Raw genomic sequence first — 27,265 nt, 5'->3', positions numbered from 1 at the left:
TGCAATTTGTTCTTAAAAATATTGCGGTAATTACTATTTTGATATTTAGTTTTATTGTGTTGTTTCAAATGTAGTCTAAATTTTTCATTAAGTTTATATCTCTCCTGAAGGTTTGCTATTTTGTTTGTTCTGTAATTCAAATTAGTGTTATAATGTTTTCTTGACCTACTTCGTACCCTAACATTATATTTCGGGTCACATTTGTACGCTTTCTTTTGTCTTTCTCTGTTTTCCTTTCTTTTGTTAAATTTATAAATATCATCAGCATATTTTTTTTTTTGTGCCTCTTTAACTTTACTTTTCTTTTCTTCTCTATATACAGAATCATTTTCATATTTATGTCGTTGGGCATTCGCATTATATTTCTTTGTAACGTTTTGTTTGTTGTCTACATTCGTTGTAGTTTCGATTAAACGTTTCATCCTCATTTGGATTTTATTGTTGTGTCTTTGCCTTGTTTGCGATGTTTTTCTCTTTCTTCTTGGTACTGTTTCTTTGTTTTTAGAACAAAGTCCTTCATTATTTGTAAATCGGGTTTTGTTAACTTGCCTTTTACTTCTGTCCGGTGAACCCTTTTTCTTTACTGATATCTCCACTTTGTTATTAGAAGTCAAGTCTTCATCATTTTTAAATCGTTTTTCTTGTTGTCTTATACCGTCTTCTAGCACTTTATGACCTGGGTTCGGTCTCTTTCGTTTTTGTTTATTTTCATGTTTTGTACAATTTTTCATTTCTGATGAGATATCAGCATGATTGCTATCCATAATTGTTATGGTTTCGTGGGGGTAACTGCAATTTACATTAACAGATTCCACTACATTGAAATGCACATTTCTGGTGTACAGAATATATATACCATTGTCAGTTGTAACATAATTTATTCTACCTGGTTTTTTGGCAGAAAACAGTTGCCAAGTCAAAAGTTGATCATTGAATGAATAAATATCTATGTTAAGCAAGTTTGCCATTGCACTAATTTCAGTATTGGAAGCCCATGTTCCATTATCCATTACTCTTTTCTTAAACACATATTCCTTCACTGTTCTGTATTCATGACCTAATGTATTGCTAAACAAGTCATCAGTTGCCAATAAATGGTGAACAATTGCTGTTCTTAAAATAAAATGATTATGTTCTGTTCCAGAAATAATGTATGAAATTGCACGATAAAAACAATTACCATCACCAGTAATTTGCTTAATTTGTAGAGGATGTCCAATGTGACTGACGTTGATAATACCAACATTCTTATCAGAGTTTTTACTATTAATGCCTATTTTATTACAAACGGTTGTTTTTTGAGTTGCTGAAACGGGGACAAAATTGAAATTCTTATCTTGTCTTTCTCTATATTGAACATTAACAATTTCAATGTCGTCATTAGTTTGCCATGTATTACTTTTTGATACGTGATCTTTTTTATTACCATGTGCTTTGTCTTCGATATTCTTGACGGGTAATGTCGAGGTACTATGCTGACAAGACGTACTAGGTACATGAATATCGGAATATTCCGAGTTGTTTTGTTCATAATTATTATCTAATATGACAGAAGGAGTGGAACATAAAACCATAGATTTATTTTGAATATTTACACCAGTCAGTTCAAACTCCGTATCATGTAAGTTACAGTTCATTGATCTTGCTAATTTGAAGGAATAACTGTATACACCTTGCCAAGAAGTACTGTAAAGTAAAATGCTCTTTCCACGTTCACTAAGACAACCAAATCGATCTCTTGCATGTGGATCAAATATGAGGAAGCCATTTACACGTTTAATAACAGCAAATGTGCTGGAGTTAAAATTCATGAAACATGCATCGTGGTTGTGTAATGTTTGTTCAAGAGCTTGATGTAATGACATTCCTCCATATTCAGCCATAAATTCGGGATTCCCATCTATTTTGCCAAACACAGACTCATTGGGAGATATAACAAATGTGTTATCCAAAATATCCAATTCTTTCGGCAGTTCAGATATCAACAATAAGTCCTCATCCATAGTGGAATCTTTTTGAATATAGTAGTACAATTCATTTCCAAGCGTCAATATTGTATCAAGGTCTTTTGTGTGAAATTCATTGCCATACCTCTTTGTTGAATAAAGAATAGCTACCAGACTATTTGCAACACACTGTTTACCACGTGCATAGCCAAATCTAGGATTCCCTTGATTAAAACTACCCTGTGCTATAGTTCTATTATTAGTAATACTATTACATGGGTTTACATCACTGTTGTATTGCTTAAATGATGCAACGTGTTTCGTATTATCATCAGATATTTCATATGCATTTGTTGAAATTGTAATATCGACACTGTTATCATCAGTCATATTGTATTGTTTAAATGTATTTGTAGGTTGTGTATTCTCCCTAATTGTTTCGTTGTAGGTTTTTGTTTGTTCCTCGTCAATTATTAATACTTCATGATCTGTAACATCACAACTACTGTCTAATCTTAGTTGATTTATTTTGCTATTACTGTTTGGTTTATCACTAGCTGTTATGTAGACGTTGTCTTCATTACATTTTATGTTTGATTTGCCATCGTTACCTAAGTGATCTGAAATTAAATTTGTACTAATGCTTTCCTCCATGTTATTGTTAGTATTATCCTCTTGTGATTTTATTTTAATTGACTTTTTGACAAAACGACCTTTTTTGCGTGGCTGTTTCGTGTTCAAACCACCACCAGAAAGTTGTTGTATGGTGTTCGTTATTGTCGTCATACCTGATGCATCACTCGTAGAGTTATGTACATCAACATCTACCTTTTCATTAAGTATTGTTTGTGAATTGTCTGGAATTTTTTCTCTATCCACCTTTTCATGCAGTTTCTTTTTTCGTTTTTCATAGTAATCGTGGACAGATTTACCAATATATGTTACACCTAGTTCAATAATTGTACCATTTATAACACGCCTCCTTTTGTTTTTATTTCCCCTTTTTTTTTTCCCTTGTTTTCTGATACTGGTATTTTTCCTGGATTTTACCTTAATCCATTCTCTACCAAGTACATTTTCACTTTCTGTTTGTTGACATTGTGAGTTGGTGTTAGCCTTTGTTAAATTCCGTTGGTTGGACTTCCAATTCTGTTCATTTTCCGTAAATTCTTCAAAGTTAGCGTTAGATTCGTCATGTTGTAGAATCATATACCTATTAAAATGACACGTAATACCTATCTCACCCAACATATTATTTGCAAAATTACTATTTCCACACATTGAACAGATCCAAATTACTCTTGAATCACAGAGTTTGCCTTCAAACATTTGTCTTACACATGTCACATGGTAAAATTTACTGCAACAATCACATGACACATAATTTTCGTCTGCTGTATATTCAATATTACATAGGCCACATTTCTTAAACTCAGAGGCGACCGCTGTACAAGAAGAAACATTTACAATATCATCAACTATTTCTTTAATGAATTCACAAATGTCATTACGTGTATCTTTTTTGTCCATGTTGAGAGTGCTTACGTCCTTGACATTTTTAGATAAACAGCATTGATCAGGTACATCTGTAACCTCGGTTGTATATATAATGCTATTACTAACTTTACCAGGTGTGTTGTCATTGTTGTACTCTTTACTTGTAACGTCTGTATGGTTCTTACATAAACACCACATCATTAACAACAACATTAAAAACAACATAGTAACAACAACAGTTATCAATTGTGTATCCATTATGTATAATAAACAAGTCAAATTCTATAACAATTACTAATTTATTTATTCTGCAAAAATGCTACAAAAAATCGTTACGTATGGCTACAAAAGATAGTTCATTTGTTCTAAAAATTAGTTCACTGTTCTAAAAATTAGTTCACTGTTCTAAAAATTAGTTCACTTGTTCGGAAAATTAGTTCACTTGTTCTGAAAATTAGTTCACTTGTTCGGAAAATTAGTTCACTTGTTCGGAAAATTAGTTCACTTGTTCGGAAAATTAGTTCACTTGTTCGGAAAATTAGTTCACTTGTTCTGAAAATTTGCTCACTCTTTCTGTAGTTTGTTCACTTTTCTATGTTCACTTTTCTATGTTCACTTTTCTATGTTCACTTTTCTATGTTCACTTTTCTATGTTCACTTTTCTATGTTCACTTTTCTATGTTCACTTTTCTATGTTCACTTTTCTATGTTCACTTTTCTATGTTCACTTTTTCTATGTTCACTTTTCTATGTTCACTTTTTCTATGTTCACTTTTTCTATGTTCACTTTTTCTATGTTCACTTTTTCTGTGTTCAGTTTTCTTTGTTCAGTTTTTCTTTGTTCACTTTGTCTTCACTTGTACTGTATTTACTTGTATTAACTTGTAATTAATTTGTATGTATGTTTTTGTTTATTTTCTATATTTAGTTGGCTTTAATTGTGGTTATGTGTGCTGTGTCTTCCAAAGTTTGGCAGATCGGGTTTTCAAAACTGGAAAATAAAATGAAAACAATAATCAATTTGGTTTATTTAACATTGTGAAAGAGACAATCCAAGCCGTAGTTTGTGGTTGGATCAATTGAAGGGTGTCCAGTGGGCAAGTGGCCAACCATATGTGTTATGTTAATGTGGGTGTAGGTAGCTTAGGCTCACGTAAACATAAAAGGGTTACTTTGAAGCCTAAAGTTGGCTGACCACCAATAGAAATGGTAGTTGTACTATGGCTTACTTAGAAGGTTATTAGTACAGTAGTAATCACAGTAATTGAGCTATAGCTATAGCTTCACTTGTTACGCAGACATCTCTTTGGTAAGCACTTGAGACTTGTTTTATTTATTTCATATAGGTTTATTATTATTACACAACACACAATTATTTATATTGTATTGTTTTATCATGACAATTTGAAATGTAAGTTATACAGTGTTTAATAGATACCGTAGATATTATTCTATATTTATTGCTTATTTGTTATAGTAAATCAAATTGATGTCCCCGTTCGCAAGATACATACGTTATACATGGGTTTAGAATATTGAATTCAGTTTATTTAATAACTACTTTAAGCATGGTCCTCCTACAGGCGATAATTATATACTGTGAAAGGTAAACTGCAGTAAGGAATTGGTAATTAGAAAGAAATGTGGCCTTAGCAAATATGGGACTTAAGCAAAGTTAGGTAAAGGTGAAATTGCCTGTATTTCGTACACTTACCGTATCAAACTTCCGTTGCACGAGTCACACACCTGCAAGGGAAAAAGAACGGAATAATTAGATGTTTCCGTGCAAACTAATTTTTCATAGCCAAATACAATGCAGCAGTCCCTAATGATGTACCTCACCGACAGTATCTAAACCACCTTTATAAAACAATTTTGAAATATGATAATGAAATTTGAAGTACCATTTTCATTATGACCAAAGAAATTGAAGGGTCTTATAAACGCCACATCTTCCCTCCTCCATTTTTGATGTTATTGGCATATAACAGTCCATGCATACCTAATAAATATAGGTTTCTCCTGTTTACAAATAATAGGCAGCACAGGAAGTCCCGGTGTTGTGCAGCTGTGATAAGGTAATAACGGTGAGCGCTTATTTTGATGTAGTCTTTGTCATGTGGTCTTGAAAAACAAGTCGATACACCATAGGATGTAGTAATTCAATAGAAATGCTCATCTAGTAGGCCTGGTTGGGTTAATTAGGTGCAGTAAGTAGTTTAGTATGGAAATGATGACGTTTGATTGTGACTTTTTTTCCATGTATAATCTTTATTGTCTTTCTTTCTTGTTTGTTCTTTTTCATATACATAAAATCAAAACTAAAGACAAAAGACCAAAAAAAAAAAGCTTTCGCTTATTTTCTGCGATGCACCTTGGTATTTAGGCTTTGAAAGCCCTATGTATGACTGTACAGTTCACCGCTAATAAACGCTCCTTTTTATAAGTTTAAAATGCTGCAGGCCGTTTATTTAAACACAATACACGATCTGTACTTAATATTCTAACAATGTGAACCATACTAATATTACCGTACCTTTCTACTGTAATCACAATAACGTACAGTTGTGCCAAGTACACTAATCAAACATTAACAACTGCAAATGAAAAACAACAGAATTGTAAGGTTTAACGGAACCAAAGTTAATAGCCAAATATAATGTCAACAATCCCCAATGATTAAATGCAACTGAAAAAAAACTCAATAATAATATTAGTTGAAAACAAAGCCACCAGTCTCGCGATGGGAATGGAGTAGCACAATAATATCAATAAATTGTATGTGCCACATTTATGTACCATGCCATAGGCCTCATCATTTACAATGTGGAGGTGTTCTATAAATAATATGTTTAGCTATTTATCGTCAATTGTTATCGTGGTATAAGAAGTATCAAAATTACAGTAATGCCAGAGTGTATTATGTTATTCATTATTTAGGTCATTAGCGCAACATTATAATACTACAATAGTCCTATACATACAAGTACTTTTAGTACATTTATCATATTTGCCTTTTACTAAATCATGATCTGTTAAGTGCCACTAAAAACCTGGAGCAAACTTTAAAATAACTGATATATTTTATAGGCTCAGAAGGAAGATTAAAAAGGCCTGTCAAGTAGAGGCTGTTTGACGAGAATTACTGTACGAAACATTGGTGTGTTGCTATCTTAAACATGCCATATGACCTGATGTTATATTTTAACAGTAACATGTATTCCTTGTACAAATTTTCAGAAATTGTAGATAAAGGGAAGTTTGAAGAACGACTAATTTGTTGGATTCTTACACTTACGGGATTTGAACTGGTGTAAACTTCTGGTTTAGATGTCAGAAATACAACAAACTGAAAGACAATACATTTGACGTCTTGTAAACAATGCATAAAAACCAATCATACTAATGCAACATGGTAAACTATAGGAAGGAATTGCTACCTTGAAGATATTTGACTTTTGCGACTTATTCAAAGTCAGCTTAGGCAAAGTTGACTGTATATCTGTGAAACTCACCGTACTATCAACATACAGTAATTCCACTGCACCAATCAAACAACTGCAAGGGGAAAACAACATAATAATAAGGTGTATCGGTTCGAACACATTTAAAATAACCAAATACGATGCACTAGCAGCGTTACAAATGGCCAATACCACACGCTTTTCAAACAAGATTTGAATAAGTAAGGAATTTTCTCAAAATGACAAAACATAATTAGGTAAAGTGCCATTTCAATACAATCTATTTTTTCTCACACAGTGGAATTGAATGCCTAATTGAGTCTATAGAAATAATTAAACACTCAATTCCTGTGTAATTGTAAATTGGTGAAACAACATTTACTTACACTATTTAGATAGTTCCAAATAAATCAAACTGTACGTCTGATTTAGCAGTAATGCTAGCAGGCAGCAAGCAGTCAATCAATTACTATTTCATACAATCTGAAAGAAAAATAACGAGTCTATTGCAAGTATCAGTTCACTGAATACTTTATGGACTTTCAACCACAAGTGGTAAGAACATGTAAAATGTTTATATCTCACTTACCAATAAGAAGATAAACTAGAATTTAATTCGTCAGTTTGACGAATTGTAGGTGATCATTTTTCTAATTTTATTGACATTAATATGTTTAGATATACACGTCCGTCAACATACAATCGGAAAATGTAGATGTATGCCATCCCATTATACGCTTGTAGTGCTCAGTTGTGCCTACTTATATGCCATATACGTTATGTACAGTATATACTGTATATCTATATACAGTGTAGCATTGGTGAAATTAGGGACACACGTCATGTTCTAATTGTTTTGTATGATAGAATTATCAAAATAAACTCGAAGATGACAATTTCTAAAGACAATGAATTGAGCAAATAAATATAAGAATTGGAAGAGAATTTGGCACCAAGAAGCGCTGTGCGCGCTCTTTGAAATGTGTATAACTTTGATGACAAAGATGAATAAACTACTCATAGGCAAAATAATTACATAAATTCGTATCTGCAATCCAATAGCTTTCAAACAACGTTTTAATGATGATTACCACTTTTGATTCTGACGAGCTACAGTAACATATTGAAAGTTATTTCAAATTAGAAAACAAGTGACCCAAGTTATTTTCATTTTTAGACATGATGATGTCATAAGAAAAGAAATATTTTTAACTCATGCGAGAGATAGTTGAATGACGTAGACTATATTAAAATCTCGCGCAAATGGAATACGTATGAGCAAGATGAGCTCTGTTAAATGTGATGAACAATAACGAAAGAGAGAATAATCGATGTACGTTGGAATATTGCACAAAGAAATATGTTATGGCATTATGACCACCAGTCTTTATTGTTATTTAAATTGAATTACGACGTGTTTTAAATGTGCACTGTACCTAGGTAGGCCTTTATATGTTAAGTATCAGGCGTTTACTGTATACTGTACTATCTGGTTAGGTAGCCGCGGCATGTCCCTAGCACGGTTTATTTTGTTATTTGTTAGAGCTTGGTCTGTTACTGTAATGAAATACTACAATAATAATAATGTTGATGATGATACTGCGGGTTTTGTCATTTTGTCCACTTATATAAAGTCATGTTGTGCGGTGTTGATTGTGTATGTTAAGAACTGTCCATACTATCAAAGTAAAGTACTTACACTGCACAAATCAAACACACGCAAGGAAAAAATTGATTGAGAAAGGTGCATCAGTGCATAACAATTTGAAATAGGCAATACAATGCACCAGTCTTTATTGTAATATCATTTGAATTAGGTTCGAATTATATACTGTACCTAGATATGCCTATATTAGATAGCAGCCCTGTAATGTATACTTTACTATATGGCTAGGTAGGTAGAGGCACGACCTTACCACGGATTGCATTGTATTTTGTTAGGGCTTCGTCGTCCGTTACTGTAATAATATAGTGTTGTCATTGTTAATAACAATATGTCTTTATTTTGTATAACAGGTGCCTTGACCATCTGTCTTAAGCGGAACATACATATGTAACATCGCTAATAACTACACCATGTACATATTTCTGTTTGGAAAAGTCCATGACTTATTCTCGGTCTGTGAATAATAATATTAATATTGAACTTCGGAAATCCAAGTTGCCATAGTAAGCCAATTCAATTTAGGAGAAGTCAGCAGGTGTTTATGGGAAATGTACCTCACATGTCACTATACAAAGACAACCCAATTTATGAGATTGACAACAACATTTTTGGGAAGGCGACGCCATGATTCCCGTGTATATACATAGGAAATTGGCTAGCGTGAATGGTTTGTAATGAATTTACACCCGCTACGGTTTCATACGCCGGCGAGTCACTTTTTCTCTCTATTTCCCCGATAACTGATGATGTCAAATGAATACATACCTTATCACAAACTTGAAAAGCAAAACCTTATTTTCCGTTTGAGGGCCCAATTATACCTCTAATTGATTTAGGTACACGCGTTCAGTCTTTATTGTTGTCACAAATGACTCGACCTTACAAATATTATAGCCCGAACGTCTAGCTAGCGTTACCAGTTTGTGCCTGACTCAATATGTAGGTCAGTCCGGTCTGCATCTTGTCGGCCATTTCCTGATTTTTCCTAAGCGTGTGTGGATTATCTGGAAGCTGTAGTAGGTTCAATTCAGATTCAATAGGATCTGTACTATAAATATTACTTACCCCCACTATGCACCTGGCTATTACTTACCAATATTAGTAGGAGACTGCGATATAATCCTTAGATTTATATTAAAACTTTAATTAACAGGAACAGCCAAAGTAGTATGAATATAATTGTCTCGCTTACAACAAGCAAATACCACACCCCGGATGACCAAGGTTACGGGCGGCCGTTAGAGCCAAAATAATCCAGACATGGGAATTCTGCAAATGAAAATTGATAAATGGTTAATAATTAGTGTATTATCATAAATATTAATGTGATGTATTTACATTTTTGTTTTGTAGATATTACATATTTTTTGTGCAGGTCAGGATATGTCCTTCCTAGTGATGAGGGTACTAAGTACATTTGTAAGAAAAACATCTTGAAAGACTGAGTGGCATGCAACATTTTGGACCTATTCCCATTGACGTGTCTGGTCACAAAAGTGGACACACAAATAATGTCATTGGACATAACTAACCAAGAAGAATATAATGCGTTGATAAAAGAGGTGATTTTTGGAAAGCAAGGTTGTGTGGATACAGTTGTTCGCTCATTTGGTCTAAAAGAAGTTAGTTTTATTTTCAAACCTTCTCCCCCTATAGTTAGGAACAGTAGAAGGCATACTATATTAATTTAAGTTTTTGTTATTGCTATACAATTCGTCACAGACGTGATATGGTAGACAATAAATGAGATGAAGTTAATCTAAAGATTTCTTGTAGTTATTAACAAACATCGTAGGTCTGTCATAATGTTCAACGATGAAAAAGAAGTGGACAGATAGGACAGACGAACAACTGCCAAACCAACAGGAAAATGGAATATAAAACACATATCTTTAGAAATCAGGTATCCTAGAACATGTTATAGGTTAGCAGATTTCTAACAGAAGTGAAATGCTATGATGCGATCAAATTAATGTTTGCCGCCCTCTATCATGATAAAATGCATTACACATTTTTAAACATTATGTAGGCTACCAATATTTGTCGCTTGTATTCCAATTTGCACACGATTTAAACGGGTCGGGTCAGTCTAATTACCGAGAACAACAGAAAACAACCACAAACAACCGTCAACAACCGTAAACAACCGACAACAAACTGAAAACAAGCCGAAACCAAAATAAAAAAGCTAAATACCCAGATCAAATTTGTTGAATATTTCTTTGAATCTCGCCGTCTATTCATGGGGGTCTAAAGCTAATTAAGCTAAGACCATACAGAGGGGAAACTGCGCGCGTAAATGCCAAGGAGATCCCTACGAAATGGCAAAGTGCACAAAATACAACTCAAAATCGAACAAATTTAATGAAAAACACCGCAGACTGCATTACAAAACATATATCTTTCTAGTCTTCAAAAACAAAGCGTGATTATATCTGACTTTGCGTTTCGTCCGCAGTTTTCGCCACTTAAGTTAATACTGAAGTGATAGGCATAAAAACATTATTTACACGACTACGGTAATTGTACTAAAAAGATTTTGTGAATCTTTTAGCGCGATCTTGTTTTAAGTATACTTTATAGTCCCTAATTATATTATCGGTATTCTTAAAAATATCATTTTTGTAATATTATCTTTGGAATGCTATAAGTAAATTGATCATGATTAACCATAGTAAATTTACTTTCTGTACTAGGTATTAACGTAATAACAATTATTGTGAGGAGTAAATCCTTTGGTTTTGGGATCAAAAATCGAAAGACTGAAAATAATGACTTTACCGCGCCGCCGGTGTTCTCTTAGTTACGGTCTTCACAAACACCCATCAATAGAGGGCGACATCAGTGAAAATATTATATGATATTGGTTTTAGGTATTTAGATTATTGTATTTTGATTTAGGTTTGTTCTGGGTTGTTATTAGTTGTTCATGGTTGTTGCCTGTTGTTTTGTTGTTTTCGGTAATTAAATTCGATTTAAAGCCATTATACTGGATGAAGTGGCTTATTACAAAAGAATAAAAACAATGAACCCGCAATGACATGTCCCATTCAAACGCATCCGGCATTTACAGTTATTAGCGTAACATGCTGAAGGGCAAGAAACCCCCTCACGGAATGTCGGTACGTTAAGAAAACTTCACCGGATCAATATAGTAAGTCCAAAATATGTAACTTCTTCCCAAAGTACGAACTTAAGCCCAGTAAACTAACCTTGAGGGCGTTAATCGTTTTCCACAATTCAGATGTTGTCTACAATACGTCAATTTGGGGGACCTGGTAATTTCATACAATACGTCAACTTGCAGACGCCAAACACTATCTGAAATATTGAAGTGCTTTGTTGCAATACGGTAGGCTGGCGAAATGTAACATTTTATATTGGTAGTGCAAGGTAAAAACTCACCGGAAAAACCCCAAGTGATAGCTTAGGTGAATAACCCAACCAGGCCCTGCAACACAATGTTAATGTATGTTGTATGTAAACAGCAACTGTCGCTCTTCTCCCGCTATTTCAGATCCTCGTTCAACACTGCCGGTTCAGTCACGCGTGAAATACAATATTCCTAGAAAAGCCCGACTCCCCTCTCTGTTTTCAAATCTGTATAAGTCATATCAATTTGTTTTCCTCAATGGCCAAACAAAAGAAGTTAATGGCACTAAACAATTAGCGATTCCTTTTAAGCCGTTAAGGGAATGTAATACTCTAATCGGTTACTATTCTGTTCTTCATTGGCGCACAAATGTGGGACAAAAATCGTATGGCAAGCCGTTTTATCATGTATCCTTGAATTAATGTTAAGTTGAATACATTTCACTGAAGTGCAGTGGTATTCAAGTGCAATACATTCAACTTAAACTGCAATACATTCTATTTGCAGTGAGGTTCAATTGCATTGTACTTATACGATTGTATCAGGTTGAATGTATTGCACTTCAGTGCAATGCATTCAACCTAAGTTGAAATTAGAGGTAATTGACCAAACGGCTTGTCATAACACAGCGCTGTAGAAAATGTAAATGTTTCAGACATAGACTTAAATGCGCGTAGAGAAATGTGGTAATGCAGTATGTGTAGTTACATTACATTTGAATCACAGCATGTGATCACAACAATCTCAAACTATACTAGTCAAAAGTTATTGCGAAATATATGAATATTTAGAAAACAGTAATTAATGACAACACCACCCAGTTTAGTTATGCGTCACGGCCAGGGGGAACCTTTGAATGTGGTAAGTCGAACTAGCTCGATAGTTTCTTGCAACGTGAAGTAGTACCTGTAATAACGCCACCCTATGAAATAATAAGACTAAATGAAAGAAGAGTAAACTTCAGTAAAAGTATTGTTAGTTTTAATGTATTTTCCATAACCAACAAACTACTACTCCAATAGGATATGACCTACTTATTTCAGTATTACCTACTGCTGTTTATTTAACTTGACATGATCAAAGACTATTCATTTTTTGGTAAACGTGTATTAAATTTGCAAATACGTGTCTGCTTTCTACATCTGTGCTATTCAAGCGTTTTATTTGTTACTACACTACAAAATAATTTCAAATTTTAACTAAACTAATTAAAACGTAACAAAACCGTTATTACTGTAGCCTACTCCAATAGGATAGGACCTACTTAGTTCAGTATTACCTACTGCTGTTTATTTAACTTGACATGATCAAAGACTATTCATTTGTTTGTAAACGTGTATTAAATTTGCAAATACGTGTCTGCTTTCTACATTTGTGCTATTCAAGCGTTTTATTTGTTACTACACTACAAAATTATTTGAAATTTTAACTAAACTAATTAAAACTTGTCAAAACCGTTATTACTGTAGCCTACTTCTTATCGTTAATTCCAACAGTTGGAATATAGTCTATTCCACAACAGTCAAACGGAGTACTTGTCGCATTGACTCAACATACTTGACTGTGATTGGCAACTCGGCTGAAAAGTCGAATTCCACGTCCTCTGGTAAATACACAATGTCCCCAGAGTCTAGCACTAACTCCGCTGGAAACCTTTAAAGCACCAACAAAAATAAGACATAATTAAGAGTGCGAAGTAATGGATATGTGAATTTTCTGTAATCCGGAAATTTTAGGACTATTCCTGTATTTACCATAAGCAGTTAGTAATGTCACACAAAACACTGCAACACCTTCCCCATGGGAAATTGTGTTTATTGAAGATAATGATTGCAACGATACATTAAAGAAGACCCACTTCCCTTGCCTACATATATAACATTTCCCAAACATAATTTCAAACCATACATTAATTAAATGCATTTGTGTGTTCACTGACGGAATACGTAGATGCATTCGGTTGTCATTAATTAGACAGTATTATATCATGTCATCGTCATTGTTCGTCGGGAAGTCTGTTACTGTATGTCCGGCCATTTTCCATTTCACTCTACGTCATATACGGCCCCCCCCCCACATCGTTTTTAAAACATGAACCCTGGGCTCGACACAGTCGTTCTTGGTATTTTAAATATTTGGTTTATTAGCCCATCAACAATGCTACGAGATTCACATACCCATTTGAATCGTCCATAGCGATGACTTCAGCAGTTTTTTCGTCCGAATTACCAAACTGAAAATACAAATACAAAACGTATACAAATGAAACGGACAAGTACTGATAAATCTGTCACCTACATCTAAACTATAAAATTCAAATGTATGTCTTATAGGGTTTGCCTTTCACGTTTTGACAATAGATACACTACAATTCAGATACAAAGATTTGTTCTGTACAAGAAATCTGAAACTCTGATCATCAACCCAACACACACATATATATTACATTAGTTGCACACTTACTGTTATTGTGGTGGAAGGCGTACTTGACAGTCTACTGTCTTCTTTGACGACCCCAGTGATAGTTACGCCGTCGCCCAGTGCTACGTCTTGGCTTCGATGTGCTGCCTCCCCCCACAGAATGATGTCTACCTTTGCCCCTCCTCCTTCTAGACTTAGCGCTCTCCGTTTGTATTTGGGTGTCTCAACGTATTCTCCAAGCTACGAAAACATAATAGGAAAGCAGTTGATGGTACAAACATAAACAATTTCTTGAAAATGTACCACACATTTCCCATTTCAATTGAAGTCGGCAATTACAACATTTAGTAATCATAATACTAATAAAGTATAAGAATTGAAATAAATAAAAATAACTGAAAGTAAATTAAAATTAACACATTGAAAGTCAAATAAAACAATACAAAAATAAATGAACTATACAAAGTTAAGTAAATTAAATGAGTATATTACAAGAACAATATGATATTTTTTACAACCATTTACCTCTGAAACATCTCCTACTACGCTAAGACGCCTTTTTGTTGGCGACCCTTTCGCCTCAGATACTGTAACTACATCGGGAGTTAAATATGACTCTATTTTGTCCTGATCGACATTGAAGCTGGACACTCTCGTAAATATCTGCAAATTAACAGACAACAGTACATTACACAAAAGCACCTCCGATGCAGTATTCGCGCAGGTGTACTTCATTTCTACTTGGTTATCATAACAGCATATACTTACAATGTCTTATTATCCTTCACCAAAGCTGAAATTGACATATATTTATTTAAAGTTATTTACACACAACATTACAGTTGTTTTGTTGTAATACCTAAGAAGAATTCATAAACAAAGTATTGGTAATGTAAGAAAGAAAGTTGTAACTGAATGACAACATTTGTGGGGTTGATACCGTATAAATTGTTAAACAAACGGTTTTCGCGTCGTTCCTTTATGTAGTTATTTCCGATAACATGTTCAGCTAGTATATACCGCGACCATGCCAGAATGTCATGTTACATGATTCGTACTTTATCAGAACTTCAAGTTGAAATCATGACCTTAATAATGAATCCATTGCAATACCCTATTCAAAAACTGAACCTACAACACAATGTGTATAAAAACAGTCCAAAATACATTACAATACTAACGGCCGGAAAACTTTCTTAAATGTACATTATCTGTGTCAATAATTGTTAAGTCTATACAATACAACTGTATTCCAGTAACAAATAGTGAATGTTAAAATACCGTACAGTATTGTATGTACAGTACATGTGAAGTGGCGTTTAATGAAATGAAATAACAAACGCCCCTTGGTGTTGTTTAGGGAGACGTTTAGTCCAAATACAGTGTCCCGGGGGCTCGACGTACGTTTATGTAAAGAGCCGTTTACTCGAACTACTGCAGTCAACTCCTTCCGTTATTGGCCTGACCACACTCTGTTTTTACAATTACATAACAAAATGTACAAACATTCAGGCCAGGATATTAGCGGGGTACGCGTACACCAACGAAGCGAATCGAGCTACTTTCAATATCAATATTGCGGGGGAGGGGAAATACAGTTCCTAGGCACGGTCAAAGTAATTTGGTTCTATTTTCTTTCGGATTTACAATTTCACCATACTTTCGTATGTATTATTTTGGTAACATTGTTGTTTAATACAATAACTAGGCTTGAATTAGATATAACATATATGTACAATGAATGAATACCCACTAAAAACCTATCTGCGCGTTGCACTTATTGACACGAGCAACAGAAATCGTTGAACTGTGTACTAATGAACACTAAAACAAATCAACAACACGTCTGAATATGTGGACACTACATACACATGGTCACACCATATGGAAGGAATACATTGTTTACGATAAAAAAATTCATGTACCTTTGACGCAGCCGTCATTCGGACACTTCCTGCTCCGGAGTGACATTTAGTTGCCAAAAATTTGTCCCCTACCACCAGGTCTTTTGCTTTCGTGGCCATCTCTCCATCTGTGTTGTCGTTTATGTAGCATGGGACAACGTCGTTATTTCTGCTCTCACTCCCTTCAATAACACTACCTACGAGAAACAACGCATCCGAACCCCGCTTCTTTCGTTCTGTGAACATTTCAACAACACACAACTTGCAATTTGAAAAACTAGTCATTTTGACACTATCAAAAATTGGGTATGAATAAAAGTCTAATTAATCTGATATATATGTGGTCCGCAAAAACCATCCCAAAATGTATAAGCCAATCAAAAGCTCAGAACTTTCAGGGGCGGATCTAGGATATTTATAAAGTGGGGGTCCGACACTGTAATATAATCGTCTAGGGGGAAAAAATATTTCTAGACGCCTGCAAATCAACCATCTCAGGCGTTTAGACCAATCGACTTCATGTCACATATTTATCTTGACATACTGGGTTTTATAGACCATTATATACCGAACTTTTCCTTTTGGCGTCATTAGCCAAAAGCCTGATTTTCCTTCCCGAATTTTACAACATTTTTTACGCGATCGTTAATGGTTTCTTGGTTCTTCCGACGTTCCCTGGACAGACCGACGTAAAGCCAAGCGCAGCCGGGCCCGTGTGGAAATGCCAAAAAACACTAATGTGGATGTTCAACCCGGCATGTTGTCGGTGATATCTTAATATAGGCTCTACACTAATGACAAATACTCGTATGAAATCTTTTGAGACTAAAAATCATTTTAACTAACACTTACTCTTTTCAAATATATTAGATTCAAAGGAATATAATCATCATCGTGGAGTTATAAAATGACATGATTTAATAACACTTACTCTTTTCAAATATATCAGACTTAAAGGAATGTAATCATCATCGTCGAGTTATAAAATAACATGATTTGATTAACAATTTCGTTACATTTTACTGAAGAACACAGCTGTAATGAGGGACCTATACCAGTTCTTCTTAATGGGGTGATTTGTCATGATTCTTGATTAGATAATATAGTAATACATTATTAGATAGAAACGTCTTGTTACTTTGACTATACACGAGAATGAAATAGCTGTATCATTGTAGCTGGTGTATTAACATATTTTGCGATCATCCGTTATAAGATAGAACTAATAAATAAGACAAATTTGGTTATGGTAACTGATTATTTAACACCAGTTTAATGAATTTGATATAGCCCGTGCAGCAGTTGCAGTCAAGATGTTTTTTTTTTAAACGTTAGGAACTATTTTTGGGACGCCGAAACACGGTTTAAGTTATATCTTTTCTACTGTTTTTGAGACGCCGAAACACGGTTTAGGTTATATCTTTTCTGTTCCGAAAATGTGACGCGATCTAATTTCATCCAAACTGTCGGACATATCATCACACTAAATCAACACTACTAGACTGTACACATACATGAACCAGTTCTGAAGTCATGACGCCAATACCAGACTATACGCCCCCTGCTGATATTTATAGTTGATGACCAACTAGCTCTGTGATCCTACAATTTATTAACGCGTAAAAATGTCACAGTTACCTTGCTGGTTACTATTCTGACAAATCTTAAACATCACTTCATAAATTCATTTACCCATTCTCTGCATGTGAGTACCAAATTTCTTTAAAAATAACTGAACAACTTTTTTAGCCATATTTTACAAAAACATATTGACAGCACCACATACATGATAACGCCAATTTCAGAAATATATGTAAGTTTCTGACAAAACTAGTTCGCACTATATAAAGATAAGACAATTATTATTTCCATAGGAAATAACTATAGTATATGTTAGTGTTGTATTCCATTCATCAAAACTGTACTAGATCACGGCCTAGTTACCATGCTGTGCGTTAGCATAATGAAAGGACAATGTGTATAATTCTCGACTGAATCATGTCAATAAAAGCATTTCAACTGTAAAGGAGAATCGCTGTATCACGTAATAATGAGTCGTCTGTTGGTGGGGTCTGTGTGGTCGCGATCACATTTGAAACAGAGACCTCTTACATTAATGTAATAAGATACTTTAAGACAACGGACCACTATATCCGTTTGATATCCCCAAATGTAATTCATGTCCGTAACAAATGAATTCCTCCTATATATAACGCCCCAAAGTAGCAGTGAGGTAATTGTCGAATGACATGATACATGGAAATTGAGGATGTTATTTCCCCCCTCCCCCTATTCCAATATCCTCGTCCTACCCTGCTGATTTAGACACGTGATAAATATAGTTTCTCGTGAAACTGTAATGTGTGGTCATGGAGATATATGGTGTGAATTATTTATTCTAAATTTACTTTGCGCGCACACTCACTGTACGTCGTAATATAAATGTTATTCATAAGGTATATGAATTACATGTATTCTAGGTTTGTTTAGACCCTTTTTTTGGATTAGATTACACCACATCATATATGTACATTCAAACCTTTAACCCACCATAGAAACCCAACACTCAACCCCATGAAACTTAATTAACAAACTGGCTTATAACAAATGAATTACAACAATTCCCCCACTGTCCCATTCCAACGCATTAGGCATTTGCAGGCACTAGCGTAACATGATGAAGGCCAAGAAACCCCCTCATGGAAATTTGCTATGTTGTGAAAACCTCACCGGATCAATACGATTGGATGAGTCCAAACCACGTACCTAATGCTTCCTAAACACGTCACCTTCACCGCCACTAAACTACCATTGAGGGCGCTATGCATTTTGTACAATTTGCCTTTCAGCTACAATACGTCATTTTGGGGGACCTGGTAATATCGTACAAGGCGTTACCTTGGAGGCGCCAAACATTATTGGAAATACTAAAATAATTCAGTAATACGAAACGTTCCGCTCCTCAATTGTTGCATTTGATATTGATATTGCAAGGTCAAGACCAACCCAACGACGACCTACAACACAATGTTGTTCTGAACATTATAATTGATGTTATATGGAATCTGCACCTGACGCCCCCTCCCGCTATTTCAAATTCGTCGTCCAACCCTGGCGATTTTGAGTCACGGTTTAAATGGCTTATTTCTTGCCGAGCCCAGCTATTACACTGTCTCCTAATCTTTAACAGTCACGACTGAAATTGTCTTTCCCCCGATGGCCGAACAATAAAAATGATGATATCGGACCTTATATTTCTGTTAACATTCATTTTCTATACATACAACGGAACGCACGTTTCACCTAAACCCACATTGGTCTTTGTTACAGTACATGATTTATAACCTCATTGGTACAGAGTCTCCTTACCATCGTAACGACTAGAATTTCCCTAGAGTTTCCCTCTACCGTATATTGTAATATAGATTCGTTTAGTGGAGACCCTACTAGCAATTAAGTTACAAGTACAACAGACAGGAGGTATATGCTGTCATGGTATGAATTGATTCTTCTCCACCTCATCACATTTTACTATTTATACACAATGTTATAGACCCCCAATACCACACACAGGATTTCACTTCCACTACTGCTTATCAACTCCCGCTTTTATGCACAACTCTACAATCTACGCGTCATTCCAATTGGTATAACTACACGTGGTATGTGTATCCCAACTGATAAGACCGGAAAACCGGTACTGATAAACTGTTTCATCTTCCCTACTGGTCCCCTCAAGACACAACAACCAACATAACACGGAAGAACAATACACCTCATTCTTTACTCATGCCCTTTGGCAATCCTTTAAAATATTTACATTGAAGGACGTTTGTATTTTGTTATTTCTTATAATTGACACTAGTACAGATGTATGTTGACTGAAGATGTAGTATCATTTCAGATGTGGTACCGACACCTACCCATAACTTTACTACTACGACGTTTGGCAGAAGATAAATGTACCAATGTTGTTGGAAATGATTTGCCTGGAAGCAGAATACCATCATACTTTTAATCGACCCACTTCATACACTTTTTAAACGAATATATGCAATTTAACAGATGCTTACTGTCGATAAACAACAATATCACAGGCTGACATTTCGACCCAACGCAATATCAATCACAATTCTTCAACTTACAATTCCAAACACATATATCACAAAATTTACCTAAATTCCTAACGACAGCGTCCTACATTAACTAACCCATCGCTCCACAAACCGCTAGGTGCAAAGTTGTCAATTTGAAACTGCCCTTTATCTTTTCTGCGTCCCCCCACCTACTCTCAAACGATCTCTGACATTGTATCGATATCGACAACATAATGTTGAAGATATTATAAATGTTTATAATATAAACAAAGAATTATATAGCGCAACCATAGTTTAACATACAAATTTATCAAAGAATTTAAAATTGAACCAATGCTTACAATGTAAACGTTAACGTTATGTCGTTGTAATTCGAAACAATGTTCAAAAATAACATGTGCAAAATTGCAGATGCAATTAACATAGATGCGTAACACATTGTAAAAACGCATTTGCAATTAACTTTAAACTAACAATTTCTGAACTTCCACATGACTGTTTGAATATGACATTTCAACATTGCTAATCTTTTCAACAGCACGTTCACGTGTTCATTCAATAACATTTTGCAATTTGCACATTACGTCTAATTGCGGTATTGCTGCTTCCGGAATATATCAACTACATACACAAAACAACATTTACAGTTAGCTAGACATTACAACAGTTTTCGCAGTCTCTGTTTCTGACAGTTCATGCACATTAATAAATATGGGTATGATAAAACTATGACAAATAAAAAACAAATACTCACATTTCTCATGCGGGTGGATAGATGATGACGTCATGCTATTAGACAGTTATTACTGTAGAAACTGTGTAGTTAGTGAAATATCCCATTGAAATTTCCTTGAATGTGATGCACGCTGCCCATCCTTTATGTTCAAATACCAAATGTTACTTTCACATTTCCAAGTCACTTTTCATCATTTTCATGACATATTCAGCTTGTGTAAATTTCCCACAGCTCCGGTTACAGTAACACGTCAATTTCCATGATACTGATCAGTTCATATTAATAACATTAACGCGTATTCATACAAGGGTTCGAAAAAGTGTTGACTTTAATTTATTGACATATCCATTGTCATTCCCGAAATCGTAGAAGTACAAAACGGTTCAGGTTGTTTACCAACAATATTATTTATTTCAAAATTAACACGTAAATGATGACGTCTATGTCAAATCATTTACAAACTGTGGTCAATTGTATATCTTTGCACAAAAAAGTAGGTAGTCTTATGCCTTTACCCACCGAAAGTTCACTTCTTTTAAAAACAAATATTCTTAATAATGGTAATTAAAAAAGCCCATACTAAAGCACTACTAATACATTGTAACTATACTGTCATGCATGTTTTCTAACCTATAAAATATCCTAGTACTGCATTGGACATTGAAATAATAGTATATTCATTAGCCTATACTTCTGGAAATCATCGATTGACCTTTGCCCTGTCCTTATTCGGTTCAAATTGTGTATACATGACAAATGTGTAGCTTGTGTAAGTTCATGTTGTAAAAATTCTGCTTTTTTAATACTTTGAAAAGGGACTGGATTCCCAACCAATATGGAGCTTCGCGACGGCCGTCCTAATGCTAGAAAACGATTAGCTAATTTTCAGTGGATTAGACTGTTCCTGAACTACGCTAACCTACTCTTCAACTATTCTGCTACTATGGCTATGTTAGGTTTCACAATTTATTTTGCGCACAATCTAGTCTTCTTGTTAAGCTGAATTGAGCCCTATTATATGCCTAAATCTTACAGGTCATAGACCATATGAATAGCTGTGATTTTCATCATCCAAAACTGCTATGTAGGCCTAGGCCTAAATATATTTGCTGATCGTACAACATAATTCATTAAAAAAATTACGCTCAAATAATTAAGGGCAACCCTTCATGAAATGTTACAGGTGAACAAATATTAATTATTTAATAAACTGTATTTCTCTACAGGCCTACACAAACATCTTCTCTTATAGAAAACGAACAAAAAAGAAGGACGAAATAAATAATTTGTCGACATTCACTGTGAAAAGACCTATGAAATCTCACATTATAGGATTGTAAAAGGAGTGGCAAAATAAAGGGTATTCCGAGAAGTATTAAGCTAAAGTAAGGCGGACGGCAAGGGAAAAAGGATTATTATGCTCGAAAACGCTTGGTTATTGAAGACAATAATTGGTACAACACACCAAAGAGGGCCTCCATTTCAATTACAACAAAAAGAACTAGACAGCTTCAGGCTATTGTGTGTTGAGGACAGGGTGATGACTCAAAAAAAGAACAAATTCCGAAATTAATCTATATTCACTGGGAATAAACCCAAGAAATCTCACAATAGAGTGTGTGAAACTGGTGAAAAATAAGGTTGACATTAAAAAGTATTAAATGAATTGAGACGTGACAGGACGAAAACAAATGGATTATTATGCTCGGAAACGCCTGGTTATTCAACACAACACGTACATCACACCAAAGTTGACTACTGGTCACACCTGCCTAACAATACACCATACTTCTTAATTGTCATTGACAGATTCAGATATATAGTATGTCTATGTCTTTAAAATATTTATTGTAATATGTCACGTTATACATTTATGAATTCACAGTAAATTTTTCTCGTCCCTAACGGATTATCAGAAGACGGTTTTGTGTATTATGACAGATCTGTCAGCTTCGGAGACACATACTGACATATTCCTCTAAATTTATTACCGATTACAATTTATGGCACTCTTACAAACATATTTAGCATAATTAACCCAGAATACTAATGCCACCGTCCTACTTTGAGTAACCTATCGCGGCCACACCGCAGGTTGTAAACATATCGACAAAACCGTCATGTTTCAAACAAGCAGATCAATCTCATTTTGGTGGACATACATATATTATGTACATATGTCATAACATTTAATCTCGGGAATGACTTGCATGTACGATCATATGATCTGGATTTCTACAACAACAATCACATACAATACGCACAAACAAAGCCACAGCTAATTAGCAATATTCTTCATATATAAAGGAAATACCGTATAGTTATTATTGTTATTGATAATAACCTCCATTTCTGTATAAACAATTTTATTAAGCAATGTCGATGTAATATATATATATATATTTGGTTTCTACTTTTTCTATTAGATAGTTACAGTACAATTATAATCAGTGCTTCAATAAAAATGTTTTGAGGCCTAGCAATATCAACTACTATCGTATACTATACAGATACGGTTTTATAGTCTGCACATTATTTTGTGATACAATATGCCCTACAAAAACACCACATCACTACGGACATAACATTAATAAGTTGCCCTTCTCATACGGAAACTGTTCTGTAAAAGGCAAGTAACATATTTGATGTCATTTCATAAACAATATACTTAACATGAACAGCTAAATAATTGTTATGTCGGTCGGTCTGTCGATCGGTCCGGTATCAGTTTGCGTTTCCTCGCGTTTATGTACTCTTTGAACTGCACGCGATTTACAGTGGCTGTTGGCCTTGTTTGCTATATGCTTTTGAAAGACAAAAGGTACACTTTCTTTACCGCGACTCACGAACCAAATAATAATAATAATAATAATAATAATAACAACTGGTACTTGATATAGAGCATTATGCTTAAAGCCTCAATGCGCTTTACAAAGACAGAACATTTTGAAACATTACAAACTAAGAAGGTGGGTTTTGAGGAGAGATTTGAAGGCACTGGTGGAAGTAGCCTGACAGATTTCAATAGGCAACGCATTCCATAGAGAAACGGATGCCGAAAAAAATGAACGACTTCCATAAAACTTAGTGGAAGGATGAAATATATGGGTAAGAACAGACTCAGATCTAGATCTCAGAGACCGTCTAGGAACATAAGGTTGAATAAGTTCAGAAATGAACTTAGATGAAGAAGTATGAAGAGCAGTGACAGCAAATACATTTTGTTTACACAGAAGTAATTGTGTCGAGACGAAATGAATTTTGTCTACACAGAATAAATTTGGTCAACACAAAATGAGGTATGTGTTGACAAAATGCATTTTGTATTGACAAAATGAATGTTGTATTGACTAAATAGTAATATTTCCAACAACTTAGCAATGTCCCAAACTGCGCCCCGTAGCCTGTTGATGTACGGAAATGGCAAACGCCGGTGATGCCTATATGCTTTACCGAAAAAATCCTTAACAGTCTTTCTTATCCCACCTCATTCATCTGCCTTTTTTCGGGAGTTTACTATATATACAATATTACATAATACCATGGTCCACGTTCAAGGAAGTTTAATAGGTAAGGTATAAATGTGTGTACCTAAGGGGCCTACCATCGGCGTACACTTAGCTAAGCCGGGCCTTCTTAGAATGCACCCGATTCATTGCGCTAACCCCCGGGCAACCAATGATGAAGATAATTCTAGTGTAGGTAACTTTCCATAACCTCAGTAGTTGATAATTATTTAATAATGTTTCCACTTACAAATAACTGAATTCGGGGTTGACTAAGTTCAGAAAGGAACTGATGAAGAAATACGAAGAGCTTTGAACGCAAATGATTTTTGTTTACACAGAATTAATTATGTCGAGACAAAATGAATTTTGTCTACACAGAATAAATTTTTCCAACACAAAATGAGTTACGTGTTGACAAAATGAATTTTATATTGACGAAATGAATGTTCGATTGACTAAATAGTAATATTGCGACCAAATTAGCAATGTCCTAAACGGCGCCCCGTAGCCTGCTGATGTTCGAAAATGGTAAACACCGGTGATGCCTATGCTTACCGACAAAAATCCCCAACAGCCTTTCTTATCCCAACTCATTCAACAATTTTTTCCGGAAGTTTACTATATATACAATATTACATATTATCATGGTCCACGATCAAGGATGTTTAATAGGTAAAGTATGAATGTGTGTACCTAAGGGGCCTATCCTCGGCCTACGCCTAGTACTAGGCTAACCCGGGCCGGGCCTCTACTTCTTAGAATGCACCCGATTCATTGCGCTAACCCCCGGGGAACCAATGTTGATGACATTTCTAGTTGGTTATCCGCAACGAAGTTGCAGGATAACCTCTTGTGATTGTACGAAATCATCATCATCATCTTTTTCTTAATCTTCTTTCTTTCTGTATGATTTTTGTGTAACGCTTTTCTCTAAAACTTGCAAACATAACATTTTGTTAACTATGTTAACATTTTGACATTTATGTAACGTCGTCAAGCGAAGCTTTTCATGATGTTTAAAATCGCGCAACGTGACGTACGCGCGATTTAACGATTTTCTCGTATTTAACATATGTCGAAAACCAAATAACATTTTAAAGTGAAACTTTGCAAAAGTTTAATTTATATCATGCGCTAACCTTCTGTTGAAAAAAAATTGCGTGTTTTACACAAAGTTACGCGCGCACGCGCATTTAAAATTTCAAAATGCGCAAAATTAATTTCTAATCAACTTTCTACGCGTTTCATGTCGGTTTAAGCATGTCAAAAATTCCCACGCATGCGCACATTTTTACGTGTGCGGAGCGCACGTAGCATTGAAAACGTATTTTTTTCGCGTGATTTATGTTTTTCCAGCCTTTTCTAGTAATTTTACCAAATTTTAAACAATTTTGACTTAAAGATACGTCATACGAGCACGTCGAATTGGACAATTTGCGCGCGTTTTTTATGAAAACGTTAAAAAATTCGTTTAAAATATGCCTTTTTTAAAACAGTCGTAATTTCTAAACTAAACGGTCAACTTTTTGTGGATGGCATTTTCTGGAAGTAGATGAGTTGTAGATATTGGATCAGGTATTAATATGGCTAACCGGACATTGTGATTTCATCGTATGGCCACGCAAATATAAAATTTAGGATTTTGTATCTTTCGTCATAGCTCATCACATTGAATAGAGCGCATCTCCACTTATCCGTTTTCCATTTTCACCCCGATTTTGATATTGTCTAGGTCAATCAACTATCTTTCGCATGAGTTAAAAATATTTTAATTTTTTTTACGTCATCGTGCTTAAAAATTTAAATCACGTGTGGCATTAATTTCATCTTTACAGTAAATTTTAATCTGTTATAGCTCGTAAGAATAAAATGTGATAATCACGATTAAAACTTTTTCTGGAAGCTATTGGACTGTAGATACGAAATTATGTAAAAATGTTGCCAATCGGATGTTGTGACGTCATCATATGGCCAGTTAAATAAAAAAGGTCGTATTTTCATCTTTTGCGTCATAATTCATTACATTTAAACGAGCGCGCATCAATATTTCACGTATTCAAATTTCTTCTACATGCTAATACGTTGTTGCTGAGATAATTTCCTTTCGGAATTGCTACCTTCGCGTTTCATTTTAAAACCGTCAACATGTTAAAAATTGCAATAAATAGCGGGTCCCGTAATTTCACCTATTCTACACTGTATGTGATATGGATACAGATTATACTGTGTACACTATATATGAATTTGAATAATAAAATTCAGCAATAACAACATATCATATTCTTCAGTTCAGGTCATAATGCCAACGTGAACACTTCCTTTTGTCCTCAACCTATCCCCTTAATGTTAATGTTGCACCACTTGCGCGGCGGATAACCAAACTCGTCAAAGTGACGAGTTACATGTCTAGTTGGTTATCCGCAACGAAGTTGCAGGATAACCTCTTGTGATTGTACGAAATCATCATCATCATCATCATTGGTTATCCGCAACGAAGTTGCAGGATAACCTCTTGTGATTGTACGAAATCATCAACATCTTTTTCTTAATCTTCTTTCTTTCTGTATGATTTTTGTGTAACGCTTTTCTCTAAAACTTGCAAACATAACATTTTGTTAACTATGTTAACATTTTGACATTTATGTAACGTCG

General features: G+C 34.7%; 1 protein-coding gene and 1 long non-coding RNA gene across 5 annotated transcripts in view; one reads left to right on the top strand and one right to left on the bottom strand.

The window, feature by feature from the left end:
* Positions 1-6,890, top strand: part of LOC140053423 (uncharacterized) — a 55,598-nt gene extending 48,708 nt beyond the window's left edge. The window contains exon 4 of the mRNA XM_072098489.1: positions 6,684-6,890. Within this exon, the coding sequence (XP_071954590.1) occupies positions 6,684-6,760 (77 nt within the window). The 3' untranslated portion in view covers positions 6,761-6,890. The remainder of the gene's footprint in view (positions 1-6,683) is intronic.
* Positions 3,409-12,003, bottom strand: LOC140053439 (uncharacterized). 4 transcript variants are annotated; one of them, XR_011846309.1, is made up of 9 exons: positions 11,979-12,003; positions 11,786-11,894; positions 9,667-9,842; positions 7,294-7,390; positions 6,884-7,001; positions 6,742-6,792; positions 5,980-6,040; positions 5,158-5,189; positions 3,409-4,434 (listed from the first exon to the last, which is right to left on the bottom strand). It is a non-coding gene; the product is annotated as an uncharacterized lncRNA (long non-coding RNA). The 4 variants fall into 4 exon arrangements; XR_011846303.1 differs by having other exon boundaries at positions 6,959-7,001; XR_011846321.1 differs by lacking the exon at positions 6,884-7,001.
* Between the last annotated feature and the right edge of the window lie 15,262 nt (positions 12,004-27,265).

Source organism: Antedon mediterranea, chromosome 1, assembly GCF_964355755.1.
Source record: "Antedon mediterranea chromosome 1, ecAntMedi1.1, whole genome shotgun sequence".
NCBI lineage: Eukaryota > Metazoa > Echinodermata > Crinoidea > Comatulida > Antedonidae > Antedon > Antedon mediterranea.
This window is presented reverse-complemented; position numbering and strand designations above follow the sequence as displayed.